General features: G+C 35.0%; 2 protein-coding genes across 2 annotated transcripts; both read right to left on the bottom strand.

Annotated features, from left to right (window-relative positions):
• Positions 1-5,431: 5,431 nt before the first annotated feature.
• LOC133674692 (beta-galactosidase 7-like) lies at positions 5,432-10,588 on the bottom strand. Its single transcript, XM_062095902.1, has 18 exons — positions 10,510-10,588; positions 9,575-9,750; positions 9,327-9,422; positions 9,113-9,225; positions 8,947-9,013; positions 8,771-8,863; positions 8,541-8,684; positions 8,340-8,428; positions 8,139-8,244; positions 7,960-8,047; positions 7,715-7,833; positions 7,269-7,627; positions 7,066-7,169; positions 6,814-6,950; positions 6,587-6,700; positions 6,390-6,500; positions 5,787-6,278; positions 5,432-5,699 (listed from the first exon to the last, which is right to left on the bottom strand). Exons 1-18 carry the CDS (start codon positions 10,586-10,588, stop codon positions 5,532-5,534), a joined length of 2,655 nt encoding a protein of 884 aa, XP_061951886.1. The 3' UTR covers positions 5,432-5,531.
• Positions 10,589-16,291: 5,703 nt separating this feature from the next.
• On the bottom strand, positions 16,292-21,448 carry LOC133674691 (beta-galactosidase 7-like). Its single transcript, XM_062095901.1, has 18 exons — positions 21,370-21,448; positions 20,435-20,610; positions 20,187-20,282; positions 19,973-20,085; positions 19,807-19,873; positions 19,631-19,723; positions 19,401-19,544; positions 19,200-19,288; positions 18,999-19,104; positions 18,820-18,907; positions 18,575-18,693; positions 18,129-18,487; positions 17,926-18,029; positions 17,674-17,810; positions 17,447-17,560; positions 17,250-17,360; positions 16,647-17,138; positions 16,292-16,559 (listed from the first exon to the last, which is right to left on the bottom strand). Exons 1-18 carry the CDS (start codon positions 21,446-21,448, stop codon positions 16,392-16,394), a joined length of 2,655 nt encoding a protein of 884 aa, XP_061951885.1. The 3' UTR covers positions 16,292-16,391.
• Between the last annotated feature and the right edge of the window lie 1,057 nt (positions 21,449-22,505).

Here is a 22,505-nt window from a genome sequence, read left to right as displayed (position 1 = left end):
CATTACTATTTACTAACAAAGCTAAAAAAAACTTGGGATGATTTAACTATTCATTGCACTGTTGATGCAGTCGGGGCTTATGGAAACTAAAAGTTTTGTGCATTTAAATCGGATTTGTGATAAAAAAATTTATGTAAATGGCTCAATAGATATTATTATGAATTAATGGGATAAAAAAAATGAATTAATGGGATATTACTTGGTCCAATAAGATAAAAATAGTGGCTAAAAAAATCATAACATAAGATCTAATTGTTTTTTATTAAACTCAAATATTTACAAAAGGTTTTTTTAGGCCCACTTCAATAAGGGACCTATTTCTTCAGTCTTTAGTTGTTTGAGTATTTTGAAATTAGGCTTGCAATTTTATTATTTTTCTTGATTTATTATGTTGTTATGGCTATTATGTAATTTTTCTTTATGCTTTTGGATTCTGATTTTTTTAATAGAAAGATAGGTTTTTTCTAACATATTTAAAGGACTTGTAAATCTCTTTGAATGACAAATATTATTAGACTTATTTTTGTAATAAAACTATGAATTTAGGGTTTATATCTATAACCCTTTTCACTCATCAAAATTTATCCTTTTGTGATTGTTTGATGTCATTCTAGCTTTGTTTGTTTCATAATAAAACTATGAATTTAGAGTTCTTTAGAAAAAAGAAATTATTTTAATTTGTTTCAGTCTCATAATATATTAGTAGCATAAAAAGAAAAAAAAAGAAAGAGGGGAAAGGAATGTCCAAAAATCACTTTTATTGAATCTGTCACAGTACACAAATAAAAAAGAATTTGAACCAAAAAAATTCATAAAATTCTCAAATATATACTATTTCTAGGAGTCGTACTCGCACCCTATATAAAATTTGAAGTCATTTGAAGATTGTTTGCTATAGTAATGAAAGTCAGGATTAAAACTTACGTAAAAAGTTAGTTTCGTATCATAAGGGAATTTTAGGTAAAATAAATTTAGAAAATTCTCCAATTTTATATGTTGCATTTTAAGGTTCTAATCACACCTCGTATACAATTTGAGGTCATTTGGAGTTTTTTTTGCTATAAGAACTAAATTTGGGATTGAAATTTGTCGTAACGAGTCTAATTCACATTATTAATTCAAACTTGTTTTGCTTTTGTTATTTCTCAATTCTAACAGTATAATAACATTATAATTGACATATTTAGGTGTTATTTTAATTTTTTTTTATAACCTTTGCATATGCTTTCTTTTGCAAGAATGTCTATTTTGCGTACAAATTCATTTGTTACTCGTGAAATTATAATGTAGTTTCTTATTTGCTTGTTTATATATTTGTCTTGCTTCTTAAGTCATATGCACATATTTGGGTATGCTAATAAGGCTGTTGTATTTAGTGTAACACCTGTCCATTCTTATTGAACAATCTCTAGGATACTTCTAGTTGCACTTTCCATACAAAGAAAAAGGTGACACTCTTTGTATTATAGAACCCCCAGCTGAATTAGTCTTTAGGCTTATAGATTTTCTAGAGAATCCTCCACCACCAGATTGTATTGATTTTCCTAAGAACTCACAACTAGCAAAGTTGCTCCTTTTTTTGTTGAACTGTCCAGAAAATAACCCACTCTTTTCTTTCTTAGGTAAAGGTGGTTTCTTAATAGAATACATCATGTCTTTTATTTTTCCAAGTCTCATTTGTTCCCCATAACAATCACCTTATTTTTCTATTACAACACAACCTTTGGAGATTGAGCTGCCTTTACTAACTCCCTTACAGTTTTGGGTTGTAAGGCAATCAATCCTTTTCTGAGCTCATGTCGGAGTCTATCTCTTAGTCTCTTAGTCTATCAATATGATGCTATATAGTCGGCACCATAGTAGTAGCAAACATAGAGAGGTTCTAGAATCGCCTCTTATAGTACAACATTGTCATGTTACCTTATCCTGGTGACAAGAACGCATGTTCTTTATCTCAATGATGTTATCGAGAATAATACCTTCTTTCAAATTCAGACTTGAAGTTACCCCAAGTCAGCACCTCTCACCTTTCTCTCACCATGATCCACCATGAACGGACACTATTTGATAGAATTTGTGCCACACAAGATACTTGTACATTCCCTGGTATTGGAATTTGAGTAAGAGATTGCACCACTTTGGGTAGCCAATATCTAGCTATCTTAGCATTTTACTTTTGATGTAACTATATTATTCGATAGTTTCACCCACATCTACCTAATGTTTTGTCCATGTTTTATATATAAAACGTCTTGATATTCTTTGTTTTATGTTTTGAAGGTACTTTTGGATGAAAGATGCAAAAAGGAGTAAATTGGAGGTAATTGGCAGATTTAATGTTTAGTCGATGTTTTGTGCAGAGCGTGAGTTCTAGAGATCAAAATGAAGTGATTCCAGTGGCAATAAAAAGCTAACATCAATACCTTTCTGTATATGTAATGCAAGAAAAATAAAAAGAGAAAGATCATGGAAACCACATCCTGCAAAGTCAAATCTCGCATTCTGCCAATGTTGACCTTTGGCTATACAAAATTTAATATCTGGAGCTACATAAGTCCAATTGATGCAAACTCAATTTTCTTGGATTCCTAATTCACATACCTATCCACGCTACAAATATCAGCAAAACAAGATCTCATATGAGGGAGATATGATTTTTCAAAGATGACAACTGAATTCTGCCAGCAAACAGGTTTCGTGAAGAAACGAGTCCAAATTACATTCCGAAGCATCTTAACCAACATCCAACTTTTTATATCAGCAATTTAGCTCCTCTAAGTCAGAGCTTGAAGATTTCATGCAAGACTATTTCTTCTTTTTAGGGAAAATAGTTATTGAAGTACTTGAATGTAAACTGCCAACTTAAGGAAGGACTATTTTGTAAAATAGAGACTAGGGTTTCTTAGCATATAAAAAGAAAGAGAGAAGAGGCAGCAGCCAGCAGAAAAGAGGGAGAGCAGAAGGAGGCAGCAGCCAGCAGAGAATAAACACAAATTCTCTCCTCTATAAACCCAAAAATTATACTCTTTTCATTCTTTAGAAGTAGTTGTTCAATAGTTATGCAAGGCTAAGCTCTTTTCTTGGTTGCAGGAACACAACAAACCTTCGGATTTCAAGAACCATGAGATTTATTCTTCCTTTTATTTTAAGTTTATGTTATGAATGAGTATGATTTTTTTCCTATTCATATTTCCTATGATTGTTGTTGATGATTGCTAGAGCGGACTCTAAGTTATTGTTGTGAACAATCTATTGCTAAGTTTAATATCAAAACCGGAGTTGTGATATATGAACTTGTGAAGCAACTAAGCTTGATAATTGTAGCGGAACTACGTTATTGAACTTAGAGAGAACATTTGAACAAAGTGACACAAGCTGCGGACAGCTTGTATGTTAATCTTGATGAAATTATCTAGTTCTTAAAGCTACCATTAAATTGAATCATTAGTGCGGATACTTTGATTGTTTATTGGTTAGGATTAGTTATACGACGGATCCGTTAATTAATCAACGTTAAGAAAAGATAAAATTTCAGAACATAAACTGCAATTTTCGTTTCAAGGATTGGTTCTAATTTCCGTTGGTGGATGTGTGCTTGCGACCAATGTTTGTTTTCTTGATAAGTTTCGGTTTTAATTGATTTTGTTTGCTAGTTTAATTGCTGCCATAGTTTAGATAATCACAAACCAAATCCCCCCGATTACATAACGTACAACATAAAAATCTGACTTGAAACTTCCTCGTGGGATCAACCCCTTGCTTGCTCTATACTATCTTGTCTGTTTTAAGCTAGGGTAATTAATTTGTGCGACCGCAACATCGCAACAACTTTCCTAAAAGGGGCACACACCCTATCTCCTGCATACATTTCACTTAATGGAGAGAGGAAATGCTGGAATTATGAGTTGTGATTAATTGAGTTGGAATTTAGAGATTGATTTGTGGGATTGAATTGGCTTAAATTGAGGGGCTTGAATTGATGAAGATTTGTAACAAGTTTGATTGTTTTTATGTGATTTGAGGATTGAATTTAGGAAGATGAATACTTATAGGGTTAAGACAACATCAGTTTTTTAGAAACTTTAATTGAGTTTTGAAAGTTTTTTTTTCATTACAACCATTATGTTTTAAAGTTTTTAATTTTCATTCAATAGGTTTTAATTTTGGATTTTCTTTTCACTTTTATCCATAATTGAACCTTCTAATTTGGCTTTTATCTACAATTTAGTCCTTGGTTCTTCCATTATTTTAATTAAAGCCAAATTAAATGCTTTTTCCTTAATTACTTTTTCAATTACAACCTAAATCATTCTTGTATTTTTTTTACCTTCTTCAACTCAATTCTTGGCTTATTAAACTCAATTATTTGTCTAACTTTTCTCCTAACTGAATTTATTTTCCTCTCATCTTTATTATTTTTCTCTTCTTATTTGGGTTTTTAGTTACTCGATCTTAGACTTGCATTAGTGAAAGCAACCAATATTACTGAAAGCAAAATGGGTTGGTCTTAAATTTGATTTTTTCAAAGGGATTGTTACACCCAACATAAAATAAGACCTTCAAAATTAAATAAAATGTGAAGACCTCCAAAATTAAGGAAATTAAGAATTTTAAAAAATATATTGGTTTCATAAATCTAAGTAAGGGATTGGTTGAATTTATGGAAATAAAAATCATCCTTACCATATCATTTTCCTAGAAAAAAGTTACTTTAACTATTTAACTATGTGTTTCTCCTAAATTCATTTCACATATGCTACTTATTGTTTAAATTATTTTCTAAATTTATTCACAAGGAATTACTATTGATAGATGTTCGTATAGCTCAATGATTTTTTTTTTAAATTTTTACTTTGTATTTTTTTAACTATTTTTTATCTACTTAAATTTCTTGACCATTTATTATCATTTAAAGAAAAAAGATGATCAAAATAATATGCTCAACCCACATCAATCCTACTTTGACGAGACTCGTAGACTTGGTATTAATCTTGTTTTTAAATAAAAACATCACGTTATGTTTACAACATCGGTTCTTAAAATTAGAAGACATATCCATCTAACTATTTAAACCCAGTTTAACCAAGATATAATGCTAACTTGACAGAAACTCCTTGAATGGTTTTTGAGTTCATTTTGAAAATAAAAATATCATGCTAGGCCTGTGCTAATCCCTGGAAACTAGGAGTCGTGTCAATTAAACTGTTAAAACTCATTTATACTTAGTTATGTATGGTGAAATTGCCTCCCAGGAGATCAAGTTTTATTTACGTTTTTTTTTCTTCTTTCCTTTTGCCATTCCGTATATCTTTGGTCTCTATCTTAATCGCATTTATGCTCAGTTATGTTTCTAGCTTGAAAATATAATAATTAAAGAAGAAATTAATATGAATCTTGCCTTCATAATGATCAAAGTTGAAGATCACACAAAGAGAAGCTACTTTTATATACTGTAATAAATGAATTGTGTACAAAGATATGATTTTGCTAATGAGTCAAAGGCGTAAGAAAGATATGCATATAGAACGCCTTCATTGTTTTGAGTTGTTATTCTTATTCTTCAGGGACTCGAGATCGTTGTCAATGTACCCAGTGCAGACAGCTTGCACCGCCAGCCTATTGGCAATGTCAGAACGCTTCGTTAATCCAAATGTTTCACCTGATACAAGAATTCCACAGCTCTGTTTCCCAACACATGCCTGCAAGTTAAGGATCATAATTTGAGTCAATAAATAAGATATGTGAAAAATTATATCCCTAAAGAATACTACCAGCGTTTTTGCTACCTTTTCCACTACTGCCGCACTGCGAGTGGCGTAGAAGGAGCCCTTCATGAATGCGCCGCATGTTCCCTCAGGGTCTCCATAGCTGGCGAATTCAATGTCTGAGATGGTTCTGCCACCTTCGCATGACAATTCTAATGTGCTTCCTTCATATGCATTTCCACATATTGTCTCGACAGCAACAATCTGGAACGACACATTTGTAGGGTTCCCGCCCACTTCCTCAAACAAGATCAAGGTGTTTTGGCCATCCTTATTAAGGTATGACCTTGGGATATGGTACCATCTTTGAGAAGGATTGCCGCAGTTCGTCACACATTTATCACCATTATAAGATCCACGGTAGTCACAAGTGTCAGGGCATCCTTTGGCATCGGCAATTTGCGTAGGCCAGAAGCGACCAAGGCTTTTTCCATTCACCCAGGCATGCCCTTTGCCCATGCCTAGCAAGTCTACCACTACTGGTTCAGTACCTGAAGGACTGGCAAATGTGGTCTGGACACACACAGTGATAACTTAATTAGAAACATAAGTTCTAAACCCATACCTGAACATTTCACAAAATATTTTCACCGAGGTTTCAAGGATTAGAACGTATTAATTTACCTTGTACCATGTCATGGCTCTTCCGGTAGGAAGGTTATCACTGGCAGTAAATTTACTGGCATGTGGTGAATGTGGATCATTGTATCTTTTGGCCTCACCGCTCAACCCAATCTTCATATAAAGAATGAAGTGATAATCATAAGTTTGAATAAACACCCATTAATTGTTATTTTCTGCAGGATTTTTGCGGGGCGTACCTTGTAAGACCACTGATATGATGTCAAGTCCATAAAAGGTTTCCCATTTGCTACCAACTGGACGGGGCCTTCAGCAATGCCAACAGGTTTTTTATCATAATATTGACCATAATTCTTCCCAGAAGAAAAGAGGTAAAATTGAAAATGTGAGCAAATGGAGAAGAAAAGGTAATATTAGCAAGAGTAGATTATGAAAAATGTGGTTGGTAAACGAATAGAGAACATACAGCCAATCCAACAGTGGCACTGAGTAAGCTTATGGTGTTAGTCCCAGAAGTGAGAGTAACTGGCTTCTCAAATAGAAAACTGTAATCATCTCCCTTGACTGATTGTTGAGCGTTGGCTTGCTTGGAAAACTGGGTTCCTGAATTTCGTCAACAGAGGAGATTCAAGTTTAGCTAATTAAAACTAGTACGATAATTGACAATAATTTTTAGTCGTCCCGCAGATTTAAGTCATTTCTATCAAATTGGAATTACCTATCTCCTTCTTGTTAACGTAAGCATGAAGTGCATGGCCTCTTGTGCCAACTCGCAGGGTCACATTAGTCCACTTCTTCAGTGTTGTCTCGTTAAGGTTAACACTGCATCAAAGGATTAGTCTTCCATGTCATGACCTGGAAATATGCAGCCCAAGACAATGAAACGGTTGCTGGATAATTTCCAGCTTTTAAGCTTATTACCTAGTCATGTACCACAAATAGTCAGTAGTATCAACAGTTGTTTCTTTCTGCTCAAGAAGCTCGGTGGCTCTAAATCTACCCTTTCCTTGGAGTACGCCTTTCATGGGTTCTGGTGCCCACGTCCAGGAAAGTTGAACTGGTTTATCCTCTTCATGTAGCTTCTTGACCATTATTGAGGTCTGGGTATTAACCTTTGCAGTGTTGTAAATTTCTTTGTTGCAATCTTGAAGAATAGTAACAGACCAAGCAGGCAAGGAGTACTTCCCATCTTGTCCCAAGTCTACATTGGCTTCCTCCATGTTTGTATTGCTCAAGAAACAGAATCTCTCTCCAGTGCCTTGGTTGGTGTATTCGGTTTGCTGAACATTGAGAAGAGAATTCTCATTAATCAAAAGAACACGATAAATTCATGTTACCTCTTTCCTTTGGAATCAACATTAACTTACATCGACCCCGCCCCAGAAATTCTTGGATGTCACGGTGCCATTAGTGAGAATTCTCTCCCCCTGTTTGATAGCTTCGTGAAGTTGCTTGAGATGACCCCACTTGGGCTGATTCAAATTACCTGGAAATGATAATTTTGCACAACATCATCTCAAAGTGCCCCCAATCGTATTGATATGCAATGAATTTAAAACATCATTATTTCATCATGTGCGTGCAGATTTTCCTCGGTTTAAAAAACGCTTACCGTATTCATCCAGGGGAGCATTGTAGTCATATGATGTTGTAATGTATGGACCTCCTGCTGTGCGTCCAAAATTCGTTCCTCCATGATACTGAATTAGTCAAGGAAAAGATCAAAATATGTGAATAAATATGTGAATAAACCCGAGAATATTAATTAATGTCATATGGTATGCAATTAACCATATAATAGCTGTTCAAGACTCCGCCATTTTGGATAAAGCGAGCCACTGAAAAGGCCAAATCTTCAGCAGTTCTATATGGATCTCTGCCACCCCAAAGCTTGAACCTAGAAGGACAGCATCACGGTTTTAAGCTTGCTAATTTAAGATTTGAGTCTGCGAGATTAGGAAAACAACGTAAAACTTCGGGAAGAAAACAAACCATCCACTCCAGTTTTCTGTCCACATTTTGGGACTCTTTGGGTTGTTTGGCTTGAACTGGTCGCAGTAAAATCCATTGCATGTATTTATCTGTGGGGCAGCATACAGCAGAAATCTTCAATGCCAAATCAGAATATGAAATGGTGTTAACGTAAGCTACACTACCAAAACGGAACAAGGAAAACAAAGCAGAAATGGATACCATGGGTTGTGGAGCATTAGACTGCTGGCACATAATCCATGGGACTCCAACGTTCTGTCCTACTGCCATCTGTGCACACCAATTGACGTACCTTCTCCCTGCGTCTCCATAAGGTCCCATAACGTTTCCATATTCATTCTCAATCTGTTATGTATCTCCCAGCAGAAATGTCAGCATACCGATGTGAATGCTACTTTATGTAAACGACAAGAGAGAAAATGCGGCCAAACCTGTGCTAAAATTATAGGCCCTCCCTGTGGTGCAAACAACTTTGCTTCTTTGCACACGTCCACGATCTTGGTGGTAAAAATTTGCATCTCATTCTGTTCATAAAGAGAAATTAAGAGAGCAGAACAGAAACACTGCAACAGAGAAGAAAAATCAATTATTTCCAAGTAATGGAAACCTTGTAAATCTCATTATCCGTTCTCAATTCAATCCCTGGAATGTTGTGTAGCCACATGGGGAAGCCTCTGATAAAGAGAGATCAGACATCATCAGTTTTGAAATAGATGCACAGAGTTAGTTTGCTTTAAAACTTGCAGTTGTCCAGCACTAAAAAGGGTACATACCCGTATGACCATTCAGCACAAACATACGGACCAATCCGGAGAATGACGTGAAGTCCAGCTTCTTGAGCGAGCTTAAAGAATTTTACAATGTCCTGATTCCCAGAGAAATAATACTGGCTCGGCACAATTTAAACAGAGAAGGTGAATTAGGTCGGGGAATCAAATCGCTTGAGCTGAAAAAATAAAGCACTACGTGCACATGAGCAGTTCAAACCTGCCGGCGGACAGGCTCATGGCGGTCCCAGAAGATATAAGTTTCAATAGCATCAATGCCACCTTCCTTAGCCTTCTGGAATAGCTCTGGCCACATCTGTATAACAGGAAAAATGAGCCTAGCATTTTAACTTTCTTATTTGAGAAGACAAGAAAAAAAAAAACACAACAAAAAACGCAACAAGCAAACAAGCTAGGTTGCTTTCAGGCTCACGATATTGTCATATTGAAAGATAATGTTTCTGATACCTCAGGCGTGCTACGCGGATAGTGAATTGCTCCTGCGAAAATGATTTTCCGTTCACCATTGATGATAACAGCATTGGAATCATAATCAACAGTTATTGCTGAGCTTGAGCATAGCAATGCTAAACTCGCAATAAGAAGAATTTCAATCTGAGAACCTGACAGCTTCATCTCTGATTCTGGATGAATTATAAAACAAGAACAGTTTGAAGAGCAAAATGAAAAGAAGAAGACAAGATTAAGCGTGTTCGTGCACAGGCTATCTTCGCACTGAAGCCAGTAAAGCTGAAGAACAATGCTTATATAGGAAACTCCATGTCTAAAATTATACGAACAACTAAGATTGGACACCTCTATCACCTAAATTTTCTATATTTGGAGATCCATTGTTCAAGGTTTTACAAGACTCGTTAGGTATTTTAGATAAGACTTGACATTCTGTCCTGAGAGTTTTGAGCAACACTTCCAGCGCGCTAGCCTTTAATTTCAACCTGAGGATAGCTGCAGAGGACAAAACCTATCCAGTTTCAAGTCAGCCAAATCAATCATGAGTACGATGATGAACTCCTTAATTACCACCGCGAAACATGGTGCAAGTGGATTGTCTTTACAATAGCAATGATATTGTAAATCAAAGCCCGTTACAAATTATAATCTGTTTTCTTTTCCCTCCATCAGTTACAAAATTGGACAGAGAAAAACACTCTGTATTTCCTTCTTTCTTTTGAAATCTCAAAATTTCATTAAGAGAATACTTCAAATCGAAGTACAGCTCAAGAGAAGAGGCTTTTCTTGTAGCATACGTACGAGGCATGCCTCCAGAACAGCTAGAAGTTCACTCAACACCCTAAGATCTTGGAAATCATTTTTCATTTATCAAGAACGAAAAATGGTAGAGCTATGGTGGAACTTCCTGAAATCAATTTTAATCAGCTTGCCTTCAATACGGTTGATGGGAATCTCTATCACGAACTCTACATAGATCTGTGGTTCGTTTGTACGAAGATAAATATCCATTCTTAATTCTAAATAAAATTAACATTTCTCTCATGTTTAAGCGGAGCTCAGGACGTCGAGGATTAAAAATATTTTTGAAATAAACATTCACAGGAAACAGGCATTTTAAATTAATTAATGAATCCTGACTAAAACTAAGAACATAAACCCACTCCAGCTTGTTTTAAAAAATTCAAGAAAAAATTAACAAAGCCCATGAGATCTCTTTCTTTCTTTCTTTCTTTACTCAAAACACATTATGTGATCTCTCTATATTTGTAGAATTACCGTTCCATTACTATTTACTAACAAAGCTAAAAAAAACTTGGGATGATTTAACTATTCATTGCACTGTTGATGCAGTCGGGGCTTATGGAAACTAAAAGTTTTGTGCATTTAAATCGGATTTGTGATAAAAAAATTTATGTAAATGGCTCAATAGATATTATTATGAATTAATGGGATAAAAAAAATGAATTAATGGGATATTACTTGGTCCAATAAGATAAAAATAGTGGCTAAAAAAATCATAACATAAGATCTAATTGTTTTTTATTAAACTCAAATATTTACAAAAGGTTTTTTTAGGCCCACTTCAATAAGGGACCTATTTCTTCAGTCTTTAGTTGTTTGAGTATTTTGAAATTAGGCTTGCAATTTTATTATTTTTCTTGATTTATTATGTTGTTATGGCTATTATGTAATTTTTCTTTATGCTTTTGGATTCTGATTTTTTTAATAGAAAGATAGGTTTTTTCTAACATATTTAAAGGACTTGTAAATCTCTTTGAATGACAAATATTATTAGACTTATTTTTGTAATAAAACTATGAATTTAGGGTTTATATCTATAACCCTTTTCACTCATCAAAATTTATCCTTTTGTGATTGTTTGATGTCATTCTAGCTTTGTTTGTTTCATAATAAAACTATGAATTTAGAGTTCTTTAGAAAAAAGAAATTATTTTAATTTGTTTCAGTCTCATAATATATTAGTAGCATAAAAAGAAAAAAAAAGAAAGAGGGGAAAGGAATGTCCAAAAATCACTTTTATTGAATCTGTCACAGTACACAAATAAAAAAGAATTTGAACCAAAAAAATTCATAAAATTCTCAAATATATACTATTTCTAGGAGTCGTACTCGCACCCTATATAAAATTTGAAGTCATTTGAAGATTGTTTGCTATAGTAATGAAAGTCAGGATTAAAACTTACGTAAAAAGTTAGTTTCGTATCATAAGGGAATTTTAGGTAAAATAAATTTAGAAAATTCTCCAATTTTATATGTTGCATTTTAAGGTTCTAATCACACCTCGTATACAATTTGAGGTCATTTGGAGTTTTTTTTGCTATAAGAACTAAATTTGGGATTGAAATTTGTCGTAACGAGTCTAATTCACATTATTAATTCAAACTTGTTTTGCTTTTGTTATTTCTCAATTCTAACAGTATAATAACATTATAATTGACATATTTAGGTGTTATATTAATTTTTTTTTATAACCTTTGCATATGCTTTCTTTTGCAAGAATGTCTATTTTGCGTACAAATTCATTTGTTACTCGTGAAATTATAATGTAGTTTCTTATTTGCTTGTTTATATATTTGTCTTGCTTCTTAAGTCATATGCACATATTTGGGTATGCTAATAAGGCTGTTGTATTTAGTGTAACACCTGTCCATTCTTATTGAACAATCTCTAGGATACTTCTAGTTGCACTTTCCATACAAAGAAAAAGGTGACACTCTTTGTATTATAGAACCCCCAGCTGAATTAGTCTTTAGGCTTATAGATTTTCTAGAGAATCCTCCACCACCAGATTGTATTGATTTTCCTAAGAACTCACAACTAGCAAAGTTGCTCCTTTTTTTGTTGAACTGTCCAGAAAATAACCCACTCTTTTCTTTCTTAGGTAAAGGTGGTTTCTTAATAGAATACATCATGTCTTTTATTTTTCCAAGTCTCATTTGTTCCCCATAACAATCACCTTATTTTTCTATTACAACACAACCTTTGGAGATTGAGCTGCCTTTACTAACTCCCTTACAGTTTTGGGTTGTAAGGCAATCAATCCTTTTCTGAGCTCATGTCGGAGTCTATCTCTTAGTCTCTTAGTCTATCAATATGATGCTATATAATCGGCACCATAGTAGTAGCAAACATAGAGAGGTTCTAGAATCGCCTCTTATAGTACAACATTGTCATGTTACCTTATCCTGGTGACAAGAACGCATGTTCTTTATCTCAATGATGTTATCGAGAATAATACCTTCTTTCAAATTCAGACTTGAAGTTACCCCAAGTCAGCACCTCTCACCTTTCTCTCACCATGATCCACCATGAACGGACACTATTTGATAGAATTTGTGCCACACAAGATACTTGTACATTCCCTGGTAATGGAATTTGAGTAAGAGATTGCACCACTTTGGGTAGCCAATATCTAGCTATCTTAGCATTTTACTTTTGATGTAACTATATTATTCGATAGTTTCACCCACATCTACCTAATGTTTTGTCCATGTTTTATATATAAAACGTCTTGATATTCTTTGTTTTATGTTTTGAAGGTACTTTTGGATGAAAGATGCAAAAAGGAGTAAATTGGAGGTAATTGGCAGATTTAATGTTTAGTCGATGTTTTGTGCAGAGCGTGAGTTCTAGAGATCGAAATGAAGTGATTCCAGTGGCAATAAAAAGCTAACATCAATACCTTTCTGTATATGTAATGCAAGAAAAATAAAAAGAGAAAGATCATGGAAACCACATCCTGCAAAGTCAAATCTCGCATTCTGCCAATGTTGACCTTTGGCTATACAAAATTTAATATCTGGAGCTACAGAAGTCCAATTGATGCAAACTCAATTTTCTTGGATTCCTAATTCACATACCTATCCACGCTACAAATATCAGCAAAACAAGATGTCATATGAGGGAGATATGATTTTTCAAAGATGACAACTGAATTCTGCCAGCAAACAGGTTTCGTGAAGAAACGAGTCCAAATTACATTCCGAAGCATCTTAACCAACATCCAACTTTTTATATCAGCAATTTAGCTCCTCTAAGTCAGAGCTTGAAGATTTCATGCAAGACTATTTCTTCTTTTTAGGGAAAATAGTTATTGAAGTACTTGAATGTAAACTGCCAACTTAAGGAAGGACTATTTTGTAAAATAGAGACTAGGGTTTCTTAGCATATAAAAAGAAAGAGAGAAGAGGCAGCAGCCAGCAGAAAAGAGGGAGAGCAGAAGGAGGCAGCAGCCAGCAGAGAATAAACACAAATTCTCTCCTCTATAAACCCAAAAATTATACTCTTTTCATTCTTTAGAAGTAGTTGTTCAATAGTTATGCAAGGCTAAGCTCTTTTCTTGGTTGCAGGAACACAACAAACCTTCGGATTTCAAGAACCATGAGATTTATTCTTCCTTTTATTTTAAGTTTATGTTATGAATGAGTATGATTTTTTTCCTATTCATATTTCCTATGATTGTTGTTGATGATTGCTAGAGCGGACTCTAAGTTATTGTTGTGAACAATCTATTGCTAAGTTTAATATCAAAACCGGAGTTGTGATATATGAACTTGTGAAGCAACTAAGCTTGATAATTGTAGCGGAACTACGTTATTGAACTTAGAGAGAACATTTGAACAAAGTGACACAAGCTGCGGACAGCTTGTATGTTAATCTTGATGAAATTATCTAGTTCTTAAAGCTACCATTAAATTGAATCATTAGTGCGGATACTTTGATTGTTTATTGGTTAGGATTAGTTATACGACGGATCCGTTAATTAATCAACGTTAAGAAAAGATAAAATTTCAGAACATAAACTGCAATTTTCGTTTCAAGGATTGGTTCTAATTTCCGTTGGTGGATGTGTGCTTGCGACCAATGTTTGTTTTCTTGATAAGTTTCGGTTTTAATTGATTTTGTTTGCTAGTTTAATTGCTGCCATAGTTTAGATAATCACAAACCAAATCCCCCCGATTACATAACGTACAACATAAAAATCTGACTTGAAACTTCCTCGTGGGATCAACCCCTTGCTTGCTCTATACTATCTTGTCTGTTTTAAGCTAGGGTAATTAATTTGTGCGACCGCAACATCGCAACAACTTTCCTAAAAGGGGCACACACCCTATCTCCTGCATACATTTCACTTAATGGAGAGAGGAAATGCTGGAATTATGAGTTGTGATTAATTGAGTTGGAATTTAGAGATTGATTTGTGGGATTGAATTGGCTTAAATTGAGGGGCTTGAATTGATGAAGATTTGTAACAAGTTTGATTGTTTTTATGTGATTTGAGGATTGAATTTAGGAAGATGAATACTTATAGGGTTAAGACAACATCAGTTTTTTAGAAACTTTAATTGAGTTTTGAAAGTTTTTTTTTCATTACAACCATTATGTTTTAAAGTTTTTAATTTTCATTCAATAGGTTTTAATTTTGGATTTTCTTTTCACTTTTATCCATAATTGAACCTTCTAATTTGGCTTTTATCTACAATTTAGTCCTTGGTTCTTCCATTATTTTAATTAAAGCCAAATTAAATGCTTTTTCCTTAATTACTTTTTCAATTACAACCTAAATCATTCTTGTATTTTTTTTACCTTCTTCAACTCAATTCTTGGCTTATTAAACTCAATTATTTGTCTAACTTTTCTCCTAACTGAATTTATTTTCCTCTCATCTTTATTATTTTTCTCTTCTTATTTGGGTTTTTAGTTACTCGATCTTAGACTTGCATTAGTGAAAGCAACCAATATTACTGAAAGCAAAATGGGTTGGTCTTAAATTTGATTTTTTCAAAGGGATTGTTACACCCAACATAAAATAAGACCTTCAAAATTAAATAAAATGTGAAGACCTCCAAAATTAAGGAAATTAAGAATTTTAAAAAATATATTGGTTTCATAAATCTAAGTAAGGGATTGGTTGAATTTATGGAAATAAAAATCATCCTTACCATATCATTTTCCTAGAAAAAAGTTACTTTAACTATTTAACTATGTGTTTCTCCTAAATTCATTTCACATATGCTACTTATTGTTTAAATTATTTTCTAAATTTATTCACAAGGAATTACTATTGATAGATGTTCGTATAGCTCAATGATTTTTTTTTTAAATTTTTACTTTGTATTTTTTTAACTATTTTTTATCTACTTAAATTTCTTGACCATTTATTATCATTTAAAGAAAAAAGATGATCAAAATAATATGCTCAACCCACATCAATCCTACTTTGACGAGACTCGTAGACTTGGTATTAATCTTGTTTTTAAATAAAAACATCACGTTATGTTTACAACATCGGTTCTTAAAATTAGAAGACATATCCATCTAACTATTTAAACCCAGTTTAACCAAGATATAATGCTAACTTGACAGAAACTCCTTGAATGGTTTTTGAGTTCATTTTGAAAATAAAAATATCATGCTAGGCCTGTGCTAATCCCTGGAAACTAGGAGTCGTGTCAATTAAACTGTTAAAACTCATTTATACTTAGTTATGTATGGTGAAATTGCCTCCCAGGAGATCAAGTTTTATTTACGTTTTTTTTTCTTCTTTCCTTTTGCCATTCCGTATATCTTTGGTCTCTATCTTAATCGCATTTATGCTCAGTTATGTTTCTAGCTTGAAAATATAATAATTAAAGAAGAAATTAATATGAATCTTGCCTTCATAATGATCAAAGTTGAAGATCACACAAAGAGAAGCTACTTTTATATACTGTAATAAATGAATTGTGTACAAAGATATGATTTTGCTAATGAGTCAAAGGCGTAAGAAAGATATGCATATAGAACGCCTTCATTGTTTTGAGTTGTTATTCTTATTCTTCAGGGACTCGAGATCGTTGTCAATGTACCCAGTGCAGACAGCTTGCACCGCCAGCCTATTGGCAATGTCAGAACGCTTCGTTAATCCAAATGTTTCACCTGATACAAGAATTCCACAGCTCTGTTTCCCAACACATGCCTGCAAGTTAAGGATCATAATTTGAGTCAATAAATAAGATATGTGAAAAATTATATCCCTAAAGAATACTACCAGCGTTTTTGCTACCTTTTCCACTACTGCCGCACTGCGAGTGGCGTAGAAGGAGCCCTTCATGAATGCGCCGCATGTTCCCTCAGGGTCTCCATAGCTGGCGAATTCAATGTCTGAGATGGTTCTGCCACCTTCGCATGACAATTCTAATGTGCTTCCTTCATATGCATTTCCACATATTGTCTCGACAGCAACAATCTGGAACGACACATTTGTAGGGTTCCCGCCCACTTCCTCAAACAAGATCAAGGTGTTTTGGCCATCCTTATTAAGGTATGACCTTGGGATATGGTACCATCTTTGAGAAGGATTGCCGCAGTTCGTCACACATTTATCACCATTATAAGATCCACGGTAGTCACAAGTGTCAGGGCATCCTTTGGCATCGGCAATTTGCGTAGGCCAGAAGCGACCAAGGCTTTTTCCATTCACCCAGGCATGCCCTTTGCCCATGCCTAGCAAGTCTACCACTACTGGTTCAGTACCTGAAGGACTGGCAAATGTGGTCTGGACACACACAGTGATAACTTAATTAGAAACATAAGTTCTAAACCCATACCTGAACATTTCACAAAATATTTTCACCGAGGTTTCAAGGATTAGAACGTATTAATTTACCTTGTACCATGTCATGGCTCTTCCGGTAGGAAGGTTATCACTGGCAGTAAATTTACTGGCATGTGGTGAATGTGGATCATTGTATCTTTTGGCCTCACCGCTCAACCCAATCTTCATATAAAGAATGAAGTGATAATCATAAGTTTGAATAAACACCCATTAATTGTTATTTTCTGCAGGATTTTTGCGGGGCGTACCTTGTAAGACCACTGATATGATGTCAAGTCCATAAAAGGTTTCCCATTTGCTACCAACTGGACGGGGCCTTCAGCAATGCCAACAGGTTTTTTATCATAATATTGACCATAATTCTTCCCAGAAGAAAAGAGGTAAAATTGAAAATGTGAGCAAATGGAGAAGAAAAGGTAATATTAGCAAGAGTAGATTATGAAAAATGTGGTTGGTAAACGAATAGAGAACATACAGCCAATCCAACAGTGGCACTGAGTAAGCTTATGGTGTTAGTCCCAGAAGTGAGAGTAACTGGCTTCTCAAATAGAAAACTGTAATCATCTCCCTTGACTGATTGTTGAGCGTTGGCTTGCTTGGAAAACTGGGTTCCTGAATTTCGTCAACAGAGGAGATTCAAGTTTAGCTAATTAAAACTAGTACGATAATTGACAATAATTTTTAGTCGTCCCGCAGATTTAAGTCATTTCTATCAAATTGGAATTACCTATCTCCTTCTTGTTAACGTAAGCATGAAGTGCATGGCCTCTTGTGCCAACTCGCAGGGTCACATTAGTCCACTTCTTCAGTGTTGTCTCGTTAAGGTTAACACTGCATCAAAGGATTAGTCTTCCATGTCATGACCTGGAAATATGCAGCCCAAGACAATGAAACGGTTGCTGGATAATTTCCAGCTTTTAAGCTTATTACCTAGTCATGTACCACAAATAGTCAGTAGTATCAACAGTTGTTTCTTTCTGCTCAAGAAGCTCGGTGGCTCTAAATCTACCCTTTCCTTGGAGTACGCCTTTCATGGGTTCTGGTGCCCACGTCCAGGAAAGTTGAACTGGTTTATCCTCTTCATGTAGCTTCTTGACCATTATTGAGGTCTGGGTATTAACCTTTGCAGTGTTGTAAATTTCTTTGTTGCAATCTTGAAGAATAGTAACAGACCAAGCAGGCAAGGAGTACTTCCCATCTTGTCCCAAGTCTACATTGGCTTCCTCCATGTTTGTATTGCTCAAGAAACAGAATCTCTCTCCAGTGCCTTGGTTGGTGTATTCGGTTTGCTGAACATTGAGAAGAGAATTCTCATTAATCAAAAGAACACGATAAATTCATGTTACCTCTTTCCTTTGGAATCAACATTAACTTACATCGACCCCGCCCCAGAAATTCTTGGATGTCACGGTGCCATTAGTGAGAATTCTCTCCCCCTGTTTGATAGCTTCGTGAAGTTGCTTGAGATGACCCCACTTGGGCTGATTCAAATTACCTGGAAATGATAATTTTGCACAACATCATCTCAAAGTGCCCCCAATCGTATTGATATGCAATGAATTTAAAACATCATTATTTCATCATGTGCGTGCAGATTTTCCTCGGTTTAAAAAACGCTTACCGTATTCATCCAGGGGAGCATTGTAGTCATATGATGTTGTAATGTATGGACCTCCTGCTGTGCGTCCAAAATTCGTTCCTCCATGATACTGAATTAGTCAAGGAAAAGATCAAAATATGTGAATAAATATGTGAATAAACCCGAGAATATTAATTAATGTCATATGGTATGCAATTAACCATATAATAGCTGTTCAAGACTCCGCCATTTTGGATAAAGCGAGCCACTGAAAAGGCCAAATCTTCAGCAGTTCTATATGGATCTCTGCCACCCCAAAGCTTGAACCTAGAAGGACAGCATCACGGTTTTAAGCTTGCTAATTTAAGATTTGAGTCTGCGAGATTAGGAAAACAACGTAAAACTTCGGGAAGAAAACAAACCATCCACTCCAGTTTTCTGTCCACATTTTGGGACTCTTTGGGTTGTTTGGCTTGAACTGGTCGCAGTAAAATCCATTGCATGTATTTATCTGTGGGGCAGCATACAGCAGAAATCTTCAATGCCAAATCAGAATATGAAATGGTGTTAACGTAAGCTACACTACCAAAACGGAACAAGGAAAACAAAGCAGAAATGGATACCATGGGTTGTGGAGCATTAGACTGCTGGCACATAATCCATGGGACTCCAACGTTCTGTCCTACTGCCATCTGTGCACACCAATTGACGTACCTTCTCCCTGCGTCTCCATAAGGTCCCATAACGTTTCCATATTCATTCTCAATCTGTTATGTATCTCCCAGCAGAAATGTCAGCATACCGATGTGAATGCTACTTTATGTAAACGACAAGAGAGAAAATGCGGCCAAACCTGTGCTAAAATTATAGGCCCTCCCTGTGGTGCAAACAACTTTGCTTCTTTGCACACGTCCACGATCTTGGTGGTAAAAATTTGCATCTCATTCTGTTCATAAAGAGAAATTAAGAGAGCAGAACAGAAACACTGCAACAGAGAAGAAAAATCAATTATTTCCAAGTAATGGAAACCTTGTAAATCTCATTATCCGTTCTCAATTCAATCCCTGGAATGTTGTGTAGCCACATGGGGAAGCCTCTGATAAAGAGAGATCAGACATCATCAGTTTTGAAATAGATGCACAGAGTTAGTTTGCTTTAAAACTTGCAGTTGTCCAGCACTAAAAAGGGTACATACCCGTATGACCATTCAGCACAAACATACGGACCAATCCGGAGAATGACGTGAAGTCCAGCTTCTTGAGCGAGCTTAAAGAATTTTACAATGTCCTGATTCCCAGAGAAATAATACTGGCTCGGCACAATTTAAACAGAGAAGGTGAATTAGGTCGGGGAATCAAATCGCTTGAGCTGAAAAAATAAAGCACTACGTGCACATGAGCAGTTCAAACCTGCCGGCGGACAGGCTCATGGCGGTCCCAGAAGATATAAGTTTCAATAGCATCAATGCCACCTTCCTTAGCCTTCTGGAATAGCTCTGGCCACATCTGTATAACAGGAAAAATGAGCCTAGCATTTTAACTTTCTTATTTGAGAAGACAAGAAAAAAAAAAACACAACAAAAAACGCAACAAGCAAACAAGCTAGGTTGCTTTCAGGCTCACGATATTGTCATATTGAAAGATAATGTTTCTGATACCTCAGGCGTGCTACGCGGATAGTGAATTGCTCCTGCGAAAATGATTTTCCGTTCACCATTGATGATAACAGCATTGGAATCATAATCAACAGTTATTGCTGAGCTTGAGCATAGCAATGCTAAACTCGCAATAAGAAGAATTTCAATCTGAGAACCTGACAGCTTCATCTCTGATTCTGGATGAATTATAAAACAAGAACAGTTTGAAGAGCAAAATGAAAAGAAGAAGACAAGATTAAGCGTGTTCGTGCACAGGCTATCTTCGCACTGAAGCCAGTAAAGCTGAAGAACAATGCTTATATAGGAAACTCCATGTCTAAAATTATACGAACAACTAAGATTGGACACCTCTATCACCTAAATTTTCTATATTTGGAGATCCATTGTTCAAGGTTTTACAAGACTCGTTAGGTATTTTAGATAAGACTTGACATTCTGTCCTGAGAGTTTTGAGCAACACTTCCAGCGCGCTAGCCTTTAATTTCAACCTGAGGATAGCTGCAGAGGACAAAACCTATCCAGTTTCAAGTCAGCCAAATCAATCATGAGTACGATGATGAACTCCTTAATTACCACCGCGAAACATGGTGCAAGTGGATTGTCTTTACAATAGCAATGATATTGTAAATCAAAGCCCGTTACAAATTATAATCTGTTTTCTTTTCCCTCCATCAGTTACAAAATTGGACAGAGAAAAACACTCTGTATTTCCTTCTTTCTTTTGAAATCTCAAAATTTCATTAAGAGAATACTTCAAATCGAAGTACAGCTCAAGAGAAGAGGCTTTTCTTGTAGCATACGTACGAGGCATGCCTCCAGAACAGCTAGAAGTTCACTCAACACCCTAAGATCTTGGAAATCATTTTTCATTTATCAAGAACGAAAAATGGTAGAGCTATGGTGGAACTTCCTGAAATCAATTTTAATCAGCTTGCCTTCAATACGGTTGATGGGAATCTCTATCACGAACTCTACATAGATCTGTGGTTCGTTTGTACGAAGATAAATATCCATTCTTAATTCTAAATAAAATTAACATTTCTCTCATGTTTAAGCGGAGCTCAGGACGTCGAGGATTAAAAATATTTTTGAAATAAACATTCACAGGAAACAGGCATTTTAAATTAATTAATGAATCCTGACTAAAACTAAGAACATAAACCCACTCCAGCTTGTTTTAAAAAATTCAAGAAAAAATTAACAAAGCCCATGAGATCTCTTTCTTTCTTTCTTTCTTTACTCAAAACACATTATGTGATCTCTCTATATTTGTAGAATTACCGTTCCATTACTATTTACTAACAAAGCTAAAAAAAACTTGGGATGATTTAACTATTCATTGCACTGTTGATGCAGTCGGGGCTTATGGAAACTAAAAGTTTTGTGCATTTAAATCGGATTTGTGATAAAAAAATTTATGTAAATGGCTCAATAGATATTATTATGAATTAATGGGATAAAAAAAATGAATTAATGGGATATTACTTGGTCCAATAAGATAAAAATAGTGGCTAAAAAAATCATAACATAAGATCTAATTGTTTTTTATTAAACTCAAATATTTACAAAAGGTTTTTTAGGCCCACTTCAATAAGGGACCTATTTCTTCAGTCTTTAGTCGTTTGAGTATTTTTTGCACTGTTGAAATCAATTTTGCAAGTGACAAAAAAAAAGTGAGACGAGAGGAAAAAGACATAGTAAATATATTTGAGTGAAATATAAAAGGAGTGTAAACATGTGAGAGAGTGAGAATTTTTTTTTAGCATAATATCGAAGGCAAGCAACAACATGGCATCACAAAAAGGAGATAATGAAATTGTAACTTAGTTATACATTATGAATCAACGGATGAATTAGATGGCTAATAAATTTGGAGATAGGTTGGAGAGAAAACGTATTAATGATTATGATGAGGTTCAAAATAAGCTTGAGCGAAAAGAATTAGGAGAGCTCTTAGGCAAGTTAACACTGATGTGGATGAGTTTGTGGCTGATAATGACACGATTAGTGTTGATTTTGAAAATATATTCATGAGACACAGGGAACATTTTGCACACTAGCAGAATCGTCA

This window comes from Populus nigra, chromosome 15 (genome assembly GCF_951802175.1).
Source record: "Populus nigra chromosome 15, ddPopNigr1.1, whole genome shotgun sequence".
NCBI classification, from domain to species: Eukaryota; Viridiplantae; Streptophyta; class Magnoliopsida; order Malpighiales; family Salicaceae; genus Populus; species Populus nigra.
The sequence above is the reverse complement of the archived record's forward strand: the minus strand, read 5'-3'. Positions and strand labels throughout refer to the sequence as shown.